This window comes from Stegastes partitus, unplaced genomic scaffold, assembly GCF_000690725.1.
Source record: "Stegastes partitus isolate 25-593 unplaced genomic scaffold, Stegastes_partitus-1.0.2 Scaffold655, whole genome shotgun sequence".
NCBI classification, from domain to species: Eukaryota; Metazoa; Chordata; class Actinopteri; family Pomacentridae; genus Stegastes; species Stegastes partitus.
The window spans coordinates 355,746-373,512 of NW_007578386.1; the positions used below are offsets into that span (position 1 = coordinate 355,746).

Consider the following 17,767-nt stretch of genomic DNA (forward strand, 5'->3'; position numbering starts at 1 on the left):
GAGGAGGAGGAGGAGGAGACAGACATTTTGCCTGTCAGAGACTGAAAAGAGGAGCACGGGGCCAACGACACATAAACAGACGTATAAGCGCTTCCTCAATCACAGCCAGCCGTCCTGCTGTCAGACACACAGAACTGAGTGGAAGCCAGAGCTCATTATTGATTGTTACTAAAAAACACTGAGTGCTTCACCTGCCTGGAAGGTGTAGACTCAGCTCAGACAATAACCAGTAAAAAGGAGGAGGAAGGAAGGGGGGGATTGACCAGTAGCCAGAGACAGGAGGAGAGCAGGGGGGCGAAGTTCCCTTTCTCTCTCTCGACCCGACTCGTCGTCAGGCTGGCCGGCTCAGCCATGGCGTTCACCTTTGCGGCCTTCTGCTACATGCTCACCTTGGTGCTGTGCGCCGCGCTCATCTTCTTTGTCATATGGCAGGTGAGTGGCACACTGGAACACGCCGAGACTAAAACAGGCAGATCTAGGACCCTGTCCACACTCCATCATCCCACACAGGCAGACAAACACATCCACCTACACACGGTTGTACAACGCTGACAGGAACACTGCTCACACACACACACCTCGCTCAGGTCTTTTCTGGAGGTAATGCATAAATGTTCCCACTGTACCCGGCACTGACCTCTTAAAAGCCACCAGATGACACGGTGGAAACATAATTAGTTGGATAATGATTATTTTGGAGGCCACAGGACTGGAGGAGATGCATGAGTCTTGCATTTTGTCGTTTACTTTGCCTGCAGTGACTTTAAGCTGCTGTTGGTGTAATTAACTGGCCTATCTGACCTTTTCACACCCCGCAAAAAAAAGAGAGAGAGATTCCAGATGGCTCCATCCCATGTACGAACAATAAACAGTTCCTCCAACAAGGTGCTCAGGGTTCAGCATGTAATGAGTGCAGGGGGGAGGCGGCAAAACACAGCCGTCATAAATCTCCCAGCCAGACTGCTATGAATCCGTCTGCCTGCGGCATTTCGAGTGGAATTTGCACAGATATCGCTGGAGACCGGGTGCGCTCGGTTTGCTGGTTTGCACAAACACAGACTCAACAAACACCAAAGCTTTGATCTCTCACCTTTAGCACCGGCTCCACGGAGGCAGGAATAATGCGCGCCGCATCATTATGAATATAAGACTTGAAATGACTAACGGACCAATTGACTAAGTGGGTGAGACTACATATGAGTCAGTCGGTGTGTCTGTGTGTGTGGAAGAGACGGCGAGAAAGCGTGCGTCTGGCTCGGCGCTCGACCATGTGATGGAAACGCTTATCAAACTCTGATTTTGTCCCCCCCCCCCCAGTCTGCCTCCCACCCACGGGTACCAGCACCCCAACTATATGTGGCTCCCGACCAATCGGAGCGTTTGTTCACTGCTATAGTAACCATGGTTCCCGCTGAGGGGCTCACCATGTCGCCATGGAAACTGCATCTGTTTACAACAGAGCTAAGTGTGAAAGGAGATGAAGGAGAGCCGTATAGATGCATATATGGGAGGGGAGGGAAATGACCGGGAGTGCTTTTATTTCACCCGGATAGAAGTGTGTTTCTCTTTTCACGCCGTCGCTCATTGTTGATGCTCACTTATCTGCAAATAACGCCTGTTTGCTATTGCTTTTCAATGAGCCATCAAAGTGAGGCTTCGCTGTTTAAAAGCTGCACTGATGATAAACGCAGCAGGTGGCCTTTACACGGAGAATTATTAGTGTTTTTATGGGGCTATTAATCAGGGAGCCGCTGAGGGAAATTGTCACTCATCCTCGCCTCGCGGGGAAGCGATCAGCACGTCGTATCTGAACAATGGCGTTTGTTTTCCCTGCAGCGTTCTCAATTTATACTAGTTTGAAGAGCACAATTAGATGCGACGTAGTCCTCCAGCGTACCGCAATCCTCTTAAATACAGACTCAGCAAAGCATTCATTTTAATTCATGCATGTGATTACAATTTTTAAGTTTCCAAAGCACAACTTGTGACGATTGTTTTAATCCTGCCAGAAAAATTCTAATTGTCATTCAAGAGGAAAAAAAAAAAAAGAAAGCCATCTGCGTCTTTGTTAATATTCAGTTTGGAGCTCACTAAGTACAGTCTTATCATTTAGAGGAGATGAAGATGATGACTGATAAGAAATGAGTGACAAACCAGGGGAGAATTCAAATCAGATTTTTTATTTTTTGCAGTAGTTTTAGTTCCTCAACAGGAGCTCTCAGACGGCATAAAAGGCGGCGCGCTAAGTAATTACATATGCACACATTCACCATTAAACCACCACAAAGTGAACAATGTGGCTGTACAGGATGTAGAGAGCGTGTCCGTCCACTGTACCAGCCTGCAGGACGGAGATACGTTACACTTGCAGCCCTGTGGAGGTAACAAAGTGAAAACCAGCTCACACATGTCCATTATTTTTTTCAGATCATTGCATTTGATGAGCTTCGCACAGACTTCAAAAACCCCATTGATCAGAGCAATCCCACCAGAGCGGTAAGAACCCTGCTGTTTCACTTCTTTCAAGAATGATCAAACCTTCTTTGTGCACACAGAGAAATCCCTTCTTTTCTGTTTCAACAAGTACATCCAGCAGCCTACACGGAGAGACGACCGAGAACAAATCGAGGGTTTCTCTCCAAAAAAAAATGCTGCATATTAAATTCTCAGTTACACTTTTTTTTTTTGTGCAAAATACTGCATGCACACTGGTTTCCGATGCTTGCAACCACCAAAAGCACAGCAAGCATTACATGAGCTTTACACTTTCCACACGTTCAACTCAGCTACAGTTTGTTGGCTAATTTCTCAACGTCAAATATTTGCACTGCTTTCCTCTAATCCCGGCCTCCAGGTGACATCAACAGTAGCACCCAGACAGACAGACAGCGTTTCCTTGAGCGCTCATTTGCATGCAGATTAAAGTAATCAACCTTCTATAAAGACGTCGGCTTAATCAATTGAAGAGATTCATGCAAATGAGGCCACTGTTTCCACAATGAGACGCCGCAACAGTAGAAGGGTTCGCCTCACGGTGACGAGAACAAACTTGTTCGTTCAACCCAGAAAACAACGACCGATCCGAAGTATTTGTTTCCTCTTCTTGCCAAATGCAGGATGTATACTTTAGAAGACGTCTTAGCATCGCCATGAGTCAACAGTGAGCGTCATTACTGGTTAACAGCAGCCGTAAATGTCTTTTTCACGACTTAGCTAATGTTCTAGCAAACATGTGAACCTGCATCTGAACTGCAAAGTGAGAGTGATGAGGAGTGGGAGAGGAAACTGTGAAAACAGACTGTGGGAGTGTGGAGGCATGCCAGCTACAGGGGGTGGACACAATAACTGCAACACCTGTACAACATAATGCAATCAAAGCACAAAGCTCTGCAACTTCTCCCCCCCCAAGATGGAGAGCTGCTTTTTTCTGACGAGACGTTAAAAGCTGCAACGACGGCGGCGGGATTTGTACAAAGCCCGCCGCGGGGAATTACATTCCATCGGACTGCAAGATGACAGTCTAAACATGTCATCTGAACTGATGTCAACATGTCAGCTGTGGGCAGAAATAACATGATCGGCAAGACGCTGCGCTGCCAGTCTCTCCCCCCCCCAAAATCAATAAGCTGCACAAACACAAGGCGAATTACATGGCAGCAGCCTCGGAAAATAAACAGTAATTATTTCTGATGTTAGCAGAGAGAGCAAAGCGTGTTCGACGTGAACAAAAAAGAACCAAAGCAGCAAATATTTGTCCAACAACAAAGACAACATGGAAGAGTCTGAACATGTGTTTCCAGATCAGGTTGCGTGCGTGTCCGTCCGTTAATCATAGTTAGAGTCTCAGAGGAGCAGCAGGAAACTCTGTGACTGACGGCTCGACCAAAAGCGACTGAAATGTTGAATTATTTCCCCTTGAAATGCTTTAACCGGTGAATCAGTCCATTAAGAGCTGTGCCATGTCAAGCTGCTGCATCATTATTCTTTTGTCCAACAAATAACAAATCACCCGAGTCATGCTCTTGACATTTCTTTCGTTTCCAGCCTTCTTTAATGTTGGCCGCTGCCGAAAAATTGCAAGGCTGACTGACAGCCGAATCAGTCGTTTTATTCTTTAACAATAATCGCTTGATTTGATTACCAATCAGGCTGCAGCACACTTTACCGAGCCTCTGCTGCTGTTTTGTTTCTTGTGTGTGTGCTGCTGTTTTAATTTACAAAATGCAGTAATAAACCATGTAATGCACTGTGTGCTGGTCCAGCCGGCTGCTCTCTGAGAGGACGTCGTGCACGGTCGAGAAAATTATTCAGACAAAATGAAAACAGCGAGACTGGACAGGCGGCGTCTGGCTGTGTGGATTCAGGGCAAAAATAAAAAAAAAAAGTCCACGATCTGAACACCAGGAGAGTTTTAATTTCTGCAGATTCATTCGGCTGCACATGGCTCCAGCTTAAGGGAACAGACTTCATGGGGGGCGTCAGTACGAAACAAGTAGAAGAGTGTTGATGCTTCATTAAATTAAAAAGATTTATATGTGCTGGGATAATAATAATCACAACATTAGCAAATATAATTATTAGTATGTTAATGACTATATTTGGAAAAAAAACTTTCAAAAACAAAGTCACAAAGTGCTTAACACTAAAAAAATATGGTGAACAGTGAATGAGAGAGAGAATTTAAAATATAAACTCGATAAAATGTTTTTTAAATCAATACAACAATTGCCATCTGTTAAGAAAAAAATTAAATTAAAATTGAGTTTAAGAAGAGATTTAACGCTGCAGTGATCGTAGAAAAAGAAAACAAAAAAACAAACAATATTTAGAAATGATGTCTTCCTTCTGCAGCTCTTTTCTCTCTGCACTACGAAGCCAGATCAGTGGGTTATCGAGCTATGTTGAGCCTGCTTTTAACCTGCTAGGTCTCCATGGTAACTGATGCTGTGGAGCTAGGTCTCCATGGTAACTGATGCTGTGGAGCTAACCTGATCAGGTTATGTTCAAAGTTTCAGATTTAAATCGTCTGGAATCAGCGTCTGCCTTTAACCAAATCATTTCCTGACGAACACGCTGAGTTGTGCGTCACTAATATCTCTGAATGAAGCTGCGTAGCTACAGCATCGCACACTGTGTACATCCCGTCGCCATGGGAACCAGGCATGTATTTAGTTGGCGATGCAGAAATCGCATAAATATGTTTTTTACATTTGGCTCTGATTTGCTGTCAAGACTGTTTACACTGCTGGTACTGCAGCTGATAGCACACAGATCAGAAAATGGATTAGTCTACTGGTATTTATGACAGAGAATATTCCATCAGTGACTTTGATTTCGCTTTGATTTGGCTAAAAATTAAAGCAATATCCTGCATTATTGGACCTAAATGACCTTCAATACAACATCAGGTTTAAATATATGAAGTTTAAAATTTAACTTTAACTTGCAGCTGTCAGTTGGAAATAAAAATTGGTAAAATATGATATATGAACACGTTTAACAGTTTTCTACCAGCATTCCAGCTGCACTTCTTAGTCAGGTTTCATATTCCTCATTGTTCTCCAGTTAAACAACGTGTCGACTGAAGCAGCTGCACGATCGTTTCATTTTGTGCAGAAGAAGAGTCACATGACCCGTTAAACGCCTCCTTTTTACGTGAACGTGCTCAGAATCTAAAGCAGGAAGCCTGAGCAGACAAAGAAAGTTGGAAACCACCTTTGTGACTCCTGTTATCTCTGACTGGAGCTTTAGCCCGGCTACGTCACGCTCGCTTCGTGGTGTGTAACCCTCTGGTCTCCCAAGCGACAGCATCCGTCTCAGCCGTCATGTCACAGTGGAATTGGTTGCTATTTATACTCTCTCATCTGATTGGTTCAAAGCCCTCTGACTGGCTGAAATTGACAGGTGAGATTTTCTGACGGCTGAAAATCATTCCAGGAAGTCTAGTTTCCTCTCAGACCACTTACATTAGAAGGTCAGGATTTTTTTTTTTAACCCAGTCACATCACAGAGTCCTGCCTACCCCAGCTTTAAATGCTGCCCTTGTCGTTCCACAGGCCTGGACAGCAAAGACTCTGTCGCTATCGGTAACAAGGAGACAATTAGGAAACTATTAGCAGAGCCGCGCTGGAGGATTAGGCAAACCTCTTGACATATAGCTGACCCGCGCTGCTTATCTACTTGATATATTTGTGTTTCACAAAATAAATGAAGCAAAACAAATTAACAATCCATCTGCTAATTACTTGACTGTTGGTACTTTACCCACTCTCGCAGCCCGGTGATAAAAACAGAGTAATCTAAGTGAACGAAAAAGAGTAAAACGTCTCATTTGCCGCGCTTTCTAATCAACGGACAAACAAATAAAACATCGCTATAAGAGGCAATCGTCTGCCGGCCAGTCGATGCAGAGGGAGATGGATGACTTTCATTTCCAAACTGATAATTGAGGCCCGTCTCACGGCCCACAAGAGACTCAGAGCTGTTAGTTGTACAAGACAAAGTGAAAAGGTCCAATCACGGTCGCTCGTACCTGAAACGTGTCTGTTGTGTTTTGTTGTGCTGATGAACGCAATCAGTCTGGGCTTCTTAACGACGCATCATTAATCAGTCATTCATGCAGCTTCATGCTGTTGTTTGATGAATGAAAAATACATTTTGGATACGTAATGGAAACAACACAAAGCAGCTAGTTTGTCTTTTTTTGGTTTATGTTTCTGTGCTAATACGGTGCAATGTGATGTACTGGAACATGCAACAGGAGTCTGTATTTAAAACGAAAGCTCAGTTCTACATTTTGCATTTAATGAAAAAATTCAAAATGAAATCTTTCACAACAGAATTCTCGACAAACTCAAAGAATGTGTTGTTTCTGCCTGGAGACAGTTTTTATTGTCGGGCACAGCAGGTACAAAGGAGGCAGAAATTTGCAGACTACTGACCAGATTTTCTTTATATCCTCTCCACAGAGGGAAAGAATTCTCAACATTGAAAGAATCTGCAACCTGCTTCGCAGAGTGAGTAATACTTGTTTTTTTTGTTTTTTTTTACCTGCCGGTGGTGGATGACTAAAATAGAGGGGCTTCAGACAGCCATGACCGGTTGTCTCTCCAGCCATTGTGAGGACCATGACGCACACTGATTCATTTCCCATGTCGCCCGTTCCCGCAACCCACCATCGCCGCTCTGCAGCGATAAGGAACGCTGACACGGTCAAGGCTTTACGTGTGTTTTCATAATAGAAATTAGAAAAAGGAACTCTGTGTTCCCGAGAGCGCACATGTGCTCTGGAAGCCATTTTGAACATGAATGCATGTGTTCAAAGTTGGTAAAATTATGAAACAGACTGAAGCTATTTGATCAATAAGTAAACACAATTCAAGAGGGAGGGTAGCACTGGGTTCATCCCGTCAGCTGTGGGTTTGTTTTCTATAAAACCATAAATGGCTGCATGAATGTTTAGTCAGTCTGAATAAAGCTCATTAGGGTGATGAAGTTTACCATGTATGAAGCTGCTGATGATGCTGTTGACTGATAGTTTTATCTACTCAGTAATTTTTTCCACAGACAGATAACTTCTCCCTCATCATATCGAAGCAACTGCATTATTTTCAGTATCTTTGCTGTAGTGCACATGTAATTTCAAATCAAATCAGGTTTATTGTCATTCTGCTGTGCATACACAGTAGCACAGGCAAGATGAGAGAATGTTTCTTCAGGATCATTTAATTAGTAAGTTTTGCAGGATGCACGTCTGCTGCAGAGGGAGGCATGTAGAGAGACAAACATACTAATTTCAGTCTAGCCTGGTAATCAGACTGTGTTGGCTGTTGCTTTTCACTTCTCATCATTAGCAGCATGACTTCATGCTCATGCCATGGATTGTATATTAAAGAGCCTCTGGGTTCAAAACGTGAAGCCAATGTGTAAGCACCTGCATTCCCTCTAACAGCCAGCAGGGGGCCTCTGGTTATATAAAAGAGGTCAGATTGTATAGAAGTCCCTACTTCTAATTTGATTTGTTAGCTTAGTAAATATTTTCATAACAAGTTTATGGCCTCAGTCTCTAGTTTCAGGTCTCATTCAATACAGCATGGTGTTCATTTAGTAAATTATAATCCCACTCAGATAAAACAGGCGATAAAGTTATGATTTAAGGCAAGTCGTGACTTTATCCAGTTTGTGCTCATTAGATCTATATTCAAAAGTCCAAGGTGGGAACGGACAAATTCCAGCTTCGAGGCTATAAACCTACAGCTGCTACGTCTTTTATATGCAATCATGAGTTGAGGCCAAACCAGCCTGCAGCCTTTCTGTCACCAGTCAGTAATGACATAAAAGTTCCATCAGTGATATTCATCTGATAGAAAATCAGGTAAAGGCTGATGGGGGCAGGTACAGGTTGTAATGTCAAACAAAAAGATGTATCGATTTAATTGTTATTTCTTCAAAGCATCCATTATTCCTAATTTTTTTTTTCCTAATTGAACTTCCCTTCTGGGATAAATAAAGTATTTTTCATTTCATTTATACCAACATTGGATTAAAGGCCTACTTGTGTGTGAACGGCCTTGCCCTGTCAAAAAAACTCACAGACTACCAACAGACTGCATTAATCTCAGTGGAGTTTTATAATGTCTTGGTTTGGTGTTGTGGCCCCAACCGACTGTTCTGATCCACCCTTAATGCTCTCATAGCCGAGTCAGGCAGCAGAGAAGAAGGTGTGACAGTGCTTAGCAACCAACCTAAACGGTGTTAATTATCTGTGTTGTTTCTGCCTCTATATATCCAGAAAAGAACTCATCGCTAATTCAATCAGTCTCATTGTGATGGTTTCTGCTTTGTGGCCATTTTTCTGGCTTACGTTGATAATCCCACCCACAAAAATGATTATGTCAGATGTTTAATAATTAGCTGATGATGATGATGATGATGATGAACAGCAGACCTGTTTGAATCACTAAACAATCTGGGATGTGGACAGCTAGCTAGCTATAGGAGCAATTTGAGCAACCTGTGTCAACCTCTATTACAGCAACCTGTATTAAAAACTAGTCTACATGTGTTGGAAACTCTATTTGCACTCACTCGTAACATTAACAGCGTCTGTGTGAAGGTGTTTGCATCGCACTGCGGTGTTGCAGGCTATAGTTAGTGTTTTCTGTGGAGCTGTTGCAGTTGTGATGATTTTATAATTTCACTTTCTGGAGCTGTAACTGATTGCCTGTGTCTGCTCCGGTTAGCTGGTGGTGCCGGAGTACTCCATCCACGGGCTCTTCTGCCTGATGTTCATGTGTGCTGGAGAGTGGGTCACACTTGGCCTAAATATCCCGCTGCTCTTCTACCATCTGTGGAGGTACGGTCCCAGAACAGATGTCTGCAGACTGGCTTGTGTTGGTCCTGTTTGTGAGCGAGCCAAATTCTCTTCTCTGTCAGGTTCTTTCATCGGCCGGCCGACGGATCAGAGGTCATGTACGATCCCGTCAGCGTGATGAACGCCGACATTCTCAACTACTGCCAGAAGGAGTCCTGGTGTAAGCTGGGCTTTTATCTGCTCTCTTTCTTCTATTATCTCTACAGGTAAGGACAAAATGTTTTCGGCACGCTGCGTCCTGATTGCGATGCCTTGCAGATTTTGTACGATCACGTTTTTTTTCTGTTGCGCTTCTATTTCTTGCTGTAGTATGGTCTACGCCTTGGTGAGCTTCTAACACACAGGAGGTCTGAGGAAATAAAAGGAAGTGTTTGTAAGAAAGACACAGAGGAGCAAATGGAGACATAAACTCTTCTTCTCTCCGTGCATCCTGACTTTACCCGGCTTTGGTTTTGGCAGCCAAACCCTCGGACAAAACAAGAGGACCGATCTGAGTGAATGTGAATGTCAAGGTGTCGCTCCGTTCGATTGTATCGCCTAATCCCAGATACTGCTGTCGGACCGCTTTTGAAACCTTTGCAAACAGGAAGAAGACACAGGTGTTTGTGTTGCCTTTGACCCATTATACAATTTTACCAATATTTCTGAAGGGCTGGATTTTCCCCCATGCTGCTCTTTTACTGATCCAGTCGCTCAAGTCACTGTGAATTTCAAAACACTTTGGGGCTGGAAAACGAAATAATAATAATAATAATACGTCTGTATACTCTTTGACTTTGACAATGTACTAAAAAAAAAAAAAACAGGATTGTTTTGGTATTATTCCATATATTTGAGACACCTCCGTTGCTTTGATTGTGTGAGAAAAAGGTGAAATTGTGCAGGAGAACTTTAAAAATACTGTAAGAAACGCAGGAGGCCTGGCGAGGAAAACAACGAGCTGGTGTTGTGTGTGCAGTTCAACCAGGACGGATGGAGATAAAGCACAGACCAGTAAAACATTTGCAGCCTCTGCCAGAAGCAAAGTCAAACACGAGGCTGTACAAAAGAAAAGGAAATAATCATAAGTTTGACTTTGAGGGTCAATGCTTGCAATGTGCATTCACAAACAGGTATGTCCATAGCTGTGATGCTACATGCTAGGTTCATGCTTTCCAAAGAGCTTCACGCTCAGACATATAATGCCAAAAGTTTATACCTGAAAAACATTGTGCCGAATTAGAAAAAAAAAAAAGTCACTTAGGGCAGATGAACAGATAATAATGAGAAGTATCTTGTCTTTAACTTGATTTTTTTTTTTCTTGAACACACATTTGGCACAGTGTTTTTTTCTTGAAAAAAAAAAAGAAAAAAAAAACAAACCTTAGTTCTGTTGTATTTTTAGTGTGCAGGGAGCGCCTTATTCCTATTACCAGTGAAGTTTACTCTTACTCATCTGCATCTATACTATAGTCATTTTAGCACAGCGACTTTTCTCTGATCCGAGGTAGAACATAGTAATCTCATGTACAAAAAGCAATTAACAACGGCAAACTAGCAATGTAATATGATTCATGAGACATATCGATGACATGTTATTCAGTATTTGTAATGACTGTGAGTGGGACACGAGACGAGACAATAATGACTTTAAGGAGTGCAAAGACAGCGACGTCGTCTACAATCACACGGTTTTCGGAGGCACTGATTGTTGCTGATGACCAGGATTTGTAAAAGCCTTTCCTCAGATGGTGCTGCCTTTGCCGTCATGTGTTCACTAGTTTGATCTGTTTGTAGATAAGTGACGGTTTGAGTGTGTGATTTCGGTAGAAGAACAAAAACTCCGGAGGGCTGAGAGCGAACTCTTTCTCAGACGCTGTTGATGATGCGTCCGACGGTTAAACTGTGGGGCTCAGTTAGAAAAAAAAACACTGTCTGGAGCGCTGCAGCCTATTGAAGTAGCTTCTAGTTACAGTTAAAATGCATAAATTAACACGAGCTTACATAAAAAAATTCAGCAGCAGCTGCGTCACTGATCCACGACAACAAAATCTCTTCTGGACACTTTAATACAGAACACGCTGTTTGTATCATTTGGCACAACACATCGTGTGTTTTAGAAATGTATGAAGGATGCTTTTAACCATATATTTATTTTCAAACTTCAGGAAACATATTAAGGAACAACTCTCATGTTGAGTCGTGCCAGAATAGAATGTTAAATAAACACCATCCATCCATCCATCATCTATACACCACTTAATCCTCACTAGGGTCATGGGGGGCTGGAGTCTATCCCAGCTGACTCAGGGTGAAGGCAGGTTCACCTGGACAGGTAGCCAGTCTATCACCTGGCTACTAAATAAACACCAGTACCAGTGCAAAGGATGAGGCTAACATTCAGACGTTATCAGTGCACATCTCCAGCATGGCCTCAGTAGGTTTGTACCATTCATGCTGATCAGTCACTGCTAAACACAAACTAACCTTGATAAGGTTGGTGACTTTTTTTTTTGCTTTGTAGGATCTGACAAACACAGTGACCTGGTGCATTTTATTCCAAACCAAGATGTTTCTCTAAACTAAACCAACAGGTTTTGTAGTTAAACTTACCCTAACAGGGCTGCAAGAAGGTCGCCGGAGTTTGCATGTTCTCCCCGTGCAGCGTGGGTTCTCGCCGGGTTCTCCGGCTTCCTCCCACACAGTCCAGAAACATATTGAGGTTAATTGGTGCTACTAAATTGTCCGTAGGTGTGAATGTGAGTGTGCTTGGTTGTCTGTCTCTAAGTGTAGCCCTGTGATAGACTGGTTACCTGTCCAGGTGAACCTGCCTTCACCCTGAGTCAGCTGGGATAGACTCCAGCCCCCCATGACCCTAGTGAGGATTAAGGTGTATAGATAATGGATGGATGGATGGACTTACCCAAACACCAATTGAAAAACTGTCAGGAAAAGAACAACTTATCTCAACTTATTTTCTCTCCTGGAGGAAAGTCTGGTCATACCTCCTCCATCGCCTTCAGCCATAAAATGTGGACTTTTGTTCCTCTTTATAACGGCTACATCATGGCTACAGTACCAATAAATAGGGTGATAACTGCCCATAAGTATGGGAATGATGTGCTCTGATAACGCTTTTTAAATGATATGATAACATCTAAATTGGGTAGCATCGTGCTATATCGTAGTAACTGTCAAAAAATCCCATGAAACGACAGAACACCAGTGCATTATAGTGCATGTTGATCCATGTTGCACTGAGGCCTGAGCGCATTTGTTGTCAGAATCGTTTTCTTAGCTTTTAAAACAAAAGGCTAAATTACTTCCCAAAACAGATGGACACTGTAAATTTTTTTTGCAAACATCTCTCCAACAGGAACAAACATTGCATTTCTTGGGGACTACTTTTAGCGGCGGAGTAATACACATTTTACAGGAGCGGTTTTAACAGCAATATGTGTGGCGGCGATTCAAACAAACCCATGTTCATCGTTATGGAGACACATGCCACCCAGTGCAACAGCGGGGGCTTACTAATGTGCTTTTAATAGGTTTTGGACAACAATGGAGCTCTTTGGCAGAAAGAAACGATATATGTTAGGCTCTGGTGAGCGGGGATTAGACGGATCAATGCTGCGTTGGGTTTATGTCGTTTCATGGAATCTGTTGACATGTAAAAAAAATCAGCAAATTTAGCTTTTAAATTAATGTTTTAATGTAAAACCGGTTTTAAAAAAGTGTCTAAAATTCTGTCGTACATCCAGAAGTATTGACTGACTCATAATATACACAGCAGATGCTTTACATGTATTTTCTTATTTTAAATATAATGTCATTTACTCCACTGATGACATTTTCTAGTTTTGAAGCACCTTCGTCACCGCTACAGATATGAAACGCCACCGTTTCTGCCGTCGAGCTTTAACCCCCGCACACCCTCACGTCAGTCATCATCCGTCCCATTAGGGGAGCGTCTCCGAACCGGTTGCGTGATCTGAATCTCAACACCTGACGCGACTTTAATAGGCTGTCAGTGGTTTTTTTTGAAGACGCGAGTACACGTCGTGCCAAATGCTGTTCCCATGAAAGTAATCACAGGACACCGAGACCTCAAAAACTCTGCCAACGATGTGAGCGTGTTGAGTCTGGACAATCACTACTAAAGCACAGGAACACAAGGACAAGGAGGGAGGGAGGAACACAGCTTGGTTGAATGTCATTCTTGTAGTTGCTCTAAACGAAGCATTTTAGAAAACTTGTATTTAAGTATATCTATTTGTATCTGTCTTTTATACATTTCTCATCGACGTACGCTACAGTAAACTTGGTGGATTACTTTATATTTATTAGGTTACACTATGATGGACAGCTATTCACATGCCGTATTCTAATAAAACAGTAATGCCAAAAAAAAAAAAAACGTCCGTGTCTCTTATTTCCTGTCGTGTTTCGAGGGTCAGCGATTTGCCCATCTGCGAGGAGTTCTGCTGCAGACGGGATGCTCTGCCAAACGCCAGAGAGGGAGAAAAAAAATATAACTCAGAGGACGATGAGGGGGAATTCATAAGCGAGGAGGACGCTGAGTGGTGCCATTAGACGGAGGGGGGAATAGAAGACTAACTGCCACATCGAAAAACAGCTGCATTTAGAAGTGGTTCCAGAGACACTCGCGCAACCTCTTAAAAGGCACCAGAATAACCGAAATCCATGAAAACGGCCCTGACTGACGTGGAGGGAAAAAAAGCTTCTGCTGGAGAGAGACAGCACAGAGAGGATGATAGCCTTTCATTAAAGTCTGTACCTCCAGAATACTAACATTTCAAATTACAGAGTGCTGGATGCCTATTAGGCTGCCTGACAAAACTAAGCTGACAAGAGTTCATCTCCACAGAAAGACATCACTGATGGAAATGTCACTGCAGCTATAAAACATCTAAAAATCTCCTGACAAGTTTCTTTTCTTCTGATTTCACAAGAAGAAAAACACACAAAACGCTGAGTGTGTGTCTGAGCCGACTCCGGGACTCATTTGTCGGGTCTGTAAGGTTTGCCAGGTTATCACTTGTCTAAATAATGATTCAGACCGAAAACAGAGAAACAACGAGGCTCCGAGCTGGCTTTTTTTTTTTTTTCTTCTCCCCTCTGTTTGAAAAGGACATATCATTCCCCGCTGTCACCATGGAAACTAAATTGTATTAGAAATTCCTGTTGACTCACTCCCGAGGCTCTCACTCAAAACACAGAAAAAAAAAAAATCCAATAGAAGTTGGTGCACATGCCTGGCAGCGCTGTTTCCCCGCACAATGCATTTAAAAATGTTTCACCAAACTCGTACTGTAAATAAGAGTTTCGTATGTGTGTGTCGCCATGGCAACCACAAGGCATGGCATCTTCTTCCAGGCTTTGACACCTGCACACCCCAGGACACACACACACACACACAAATGCTCGCTCACTCGCGACACATGCATCTGTTTCTCGTTCCGTCTCATCCCACGGTTCACACTCATCATCATCCCGGGCTCTTCCTTTTTTTTCAGCGCCCTCCACCATGATAATTGTCTCAACTCCTTTTCTCCCCCCTCTCTCCTACGTCTGTGCTCTCTCTCGCAGAGGCGTTGCCATGGAAACTGGCTACAACTGATGGGCTTGAAACGTCACGTTTGGCATACACAATTGGCAGGGGCGCGCACACGCAAGAGGTGCATGCACAAACACACACACACACACACACAAACACACACACACAGGCGCATATTGTGCTCATTCATTATTATGCAAGACACTCTGGGCTGTTGCATATTATTCCGGCTGTACGGTCATGCAGGAAAAACCATAAGTACAGCCTGCATGTATAATGGACTTCTTAAGGAGGCACACAGTCAAAGTTTCAGGTTAAGATTTGTTTGGGAAGAAAACTCCAACAGTGACAAAGAGGAGAAAAAAAAATCAAAGCTGAATAGTTCTGTTCAAAGAAAAGGTTCAGTCAAAAGGAGAAAAGGGAAAATTAGTAGCTACTGACTGGCTTTTTTTTTTTTCTTTTTGTCTGCACACTCGCATTGCTGCCAAATTCAAAATGAATGTGGTTTTGATATTTTTATACACAGACTCTCCCACTTGAAAACTCAGAAAGGCACAAATGAAAATTGCTGTATTTTTCGCGGATCAATCAAACGAGTCGATCTTTTCATGAAGGACCATTTTACCATCGCAAAACGTCGCCTTTGCTTTTTTTTTTTTTGTCATCCTAAGAATGAAGAAGGAGCAGATGTGCCGTCTTAACGGCGTCCTTTCGGTGTCCAAGAATGTGTCAAACCTGTTCACACTTATGTTTCTATTTGGACTGAGGATCGTCTGTCCAGACAGAGACGTGACTCACTCTGGCTGTCAGCTGCTGTCTCATCTATATAAATGCCCGTCACTTCCATCTAAATACATTCTCAGGTAATGGCCTTATGAAATCAGGAGTTAGCTCATGTTTTTCTGTGAGATTTCTGTAAGACCGCGAGGCAGGAGAAACGAAGGCTGGTCGAATAATTCCTTTAATGCTAAACGACAGACGGAGCGTCGTTCGCCTGTAATGGGTCTTTTTTAATCAGACAGGTCTTGCTCATATCTAATTTTAAGATTCAATTTTAAGATCAAATCAGAGTAGATTTTTTATGAATGAGGCCCTGAGGCTTTTTCTAGGAGAGGTTTTGGCTGTGCACTTTTTTCTCTTTCTCTTGGTAATGATCATGACAGTGTCTAATTTTACTCCTGATGATAGACGACTGTAATATTGATGATAATGGCGGTTTAGCGCTTGAGAGTTCTTTATAACATTCTATTAATATATAGGGCAGCGGCAACTTTTCACAGTTCAAAAGAGTATCAGACTGAGAGGCATTCAATTAGTCTGAGAATATTCTAGCACTTACAGGCAACAAAGAGCAGCGATGTCTGTCCCACTTTGGTCAGAAATCTTTGTGTGTTAGTCTAAAAGCTGTCATTATCCACACTGGAGACAGATGTGTGTGTGTGTGTGTGGATGGTGTGTGGCATAAAAAATGAAATATCGGAGGGATTTGTCCTCAATGGCTCAACAGTATTTAAAAAAAATCAAGTTTGTAATGGTAGCAAAAATCACTACAACCTTTAATAATCTGTATTTTATATTTAATCCTATTAAAACAACAGCAGAAATAAATCTACATGTTGTTTCTGCACACATAGAAGGCGAGGAAGCTTCTGCATTAATTCAGTCTAATCACCATGTAGCAGCGTTACACAAGCCCATTCCTAATTAGCACTTAGCACTTAAAAACAACACAAAATAGCTCGTGTGGGCGAGGCCAGAGGCCAGCGCTACTGTAAATGGGCTTGGGAGAGGTGAAAAATGAAGGTGTGCATCAGCGGAGCGCTCCGTCAGCCGTGTGCACACGCCTCGACGCATGTGACAGGAACACAATTTGCATCGTGAGTGCAGGGTGATTTATAATGGAAAAGGGCAAATGTGATACGTACATTATTTTTAGACGGGACCGTTAATAGAACAGGGGTCTCAATCTGCAAACAAACAAACAACTTGCTGCATTGAAATGCCACGTGAACCGAGCTGCTGCTGACACGATCACAGGATGTTTGCTGCTTAGCGAGCTCCCTCCTCTCAAAAACTTTTCTCAGTTCGATAACGACCACTCCGGTGAATCGACCTGTCCTGATGAAAAAACTCCAAAACGTTGCTTTAATGCCGATTGAAGCCGTATTTTCAGACTTCATTTACTTGTTCTAATACTTGCCATTTACTTTTTGTTCCTTTCGGAGTAATTTGAAGCCCGACAGACGCGGAGAAAGCCCGGAGGCTCGCCGAACATCTGCTATTGAAGGCTTGCGAGGCTGAAAAAGAGAATCCATTTAAACAAGATGATGATAGCAGGTTGGAAAAGGTTATTAAAAAGTGACACAGCTATTAACTGTCATCTTCGCAGCGTGATGGCAGAAGATGGCAGTTAATAGCTAATAGCGGCGCCGGTCCTTTCAGCTCAGAAATATGTGTCATCCTTGCAAAAAAAAGTGTGGATTCAAATATTCGCCCCAAAAGAATGTGCATCTTACTCCACAGAGTACACAACAGGAGCGAGTACACCTCTGCAGCATCACTTAAATGTCAGAATTTTAGCATCTCTCAGTAACCGTAGAGTGTTTGAAACAAAAAACCAACAGTTTAGACTGATAAAAATACAGACTCCGCTGTAGGAACTCGATGCAGCAAAGCGCACCTTTAAATAGTTTCAGATCTTTTCACTACCTCCCATGTCCAGCACAGGGTCAGCTCTCCTCGGCATAGAGGATATAGTTTCTGTAGATGTTCTGCTGTTCTTCAGAGACTGTTTTTTTCAGCTGCTTCTTGGACTTGTGTTCACATTTCTCTTT

General features: G+C 42.8%; 1 protein-coding gene across 1 annotated transcript; it reads left to right on the forward strand.

The window, feature by feature from the left end:
• Positions 1-351: 351 nt before the first annotated feature.
• cnih2 (cornichon family AMPA receptor auxiliary protein 2) lies at positions 352-9,710 on the forward strand. Its single transcript, XM_008290110.1, has 6 exons — positions 352-432; positions 2,428-2,496; positions 6,969-7,016; positions 9,243-9,355; positions 9,436-9,579; positions 9,683-9,710. The coding sequence occupies exons 1-6, from the start codon at positions 352-354 to the stop codon at positions 9,708-9,710; spliced, it is 483 nt and encodes a 160-aa protein (XP_008288332.1).
• The last annotated feature ends 8,057 nt before the right edge of the window (positions 9,711-17,767 follow it).

Bases quoted from the DNA above. Each gene is read 5' to 3' on its own strand.
- cnih2 (XM_008290110.1), top strand. From the start codon at position 352: ATGGCGTTCACCTTTGCGGCCTTCTGCTACATGCTCACCTTGGTGCTG. The intron at 2,497-6,968 runs GTAAGAACCCTG...TCCTCTCCACAG, and splicing joins AGAGCAATCCCACCAGAGCG to AGGGAAAGAATTCTCAACAT. The intron at 7,017-9,242 runs GTGAGTAATACT...TGCTCCGGTTAG, and splicing joins TCTGCAACCTGCTTCGCAGA to CTGGTGGTGCCGGAGTACTC.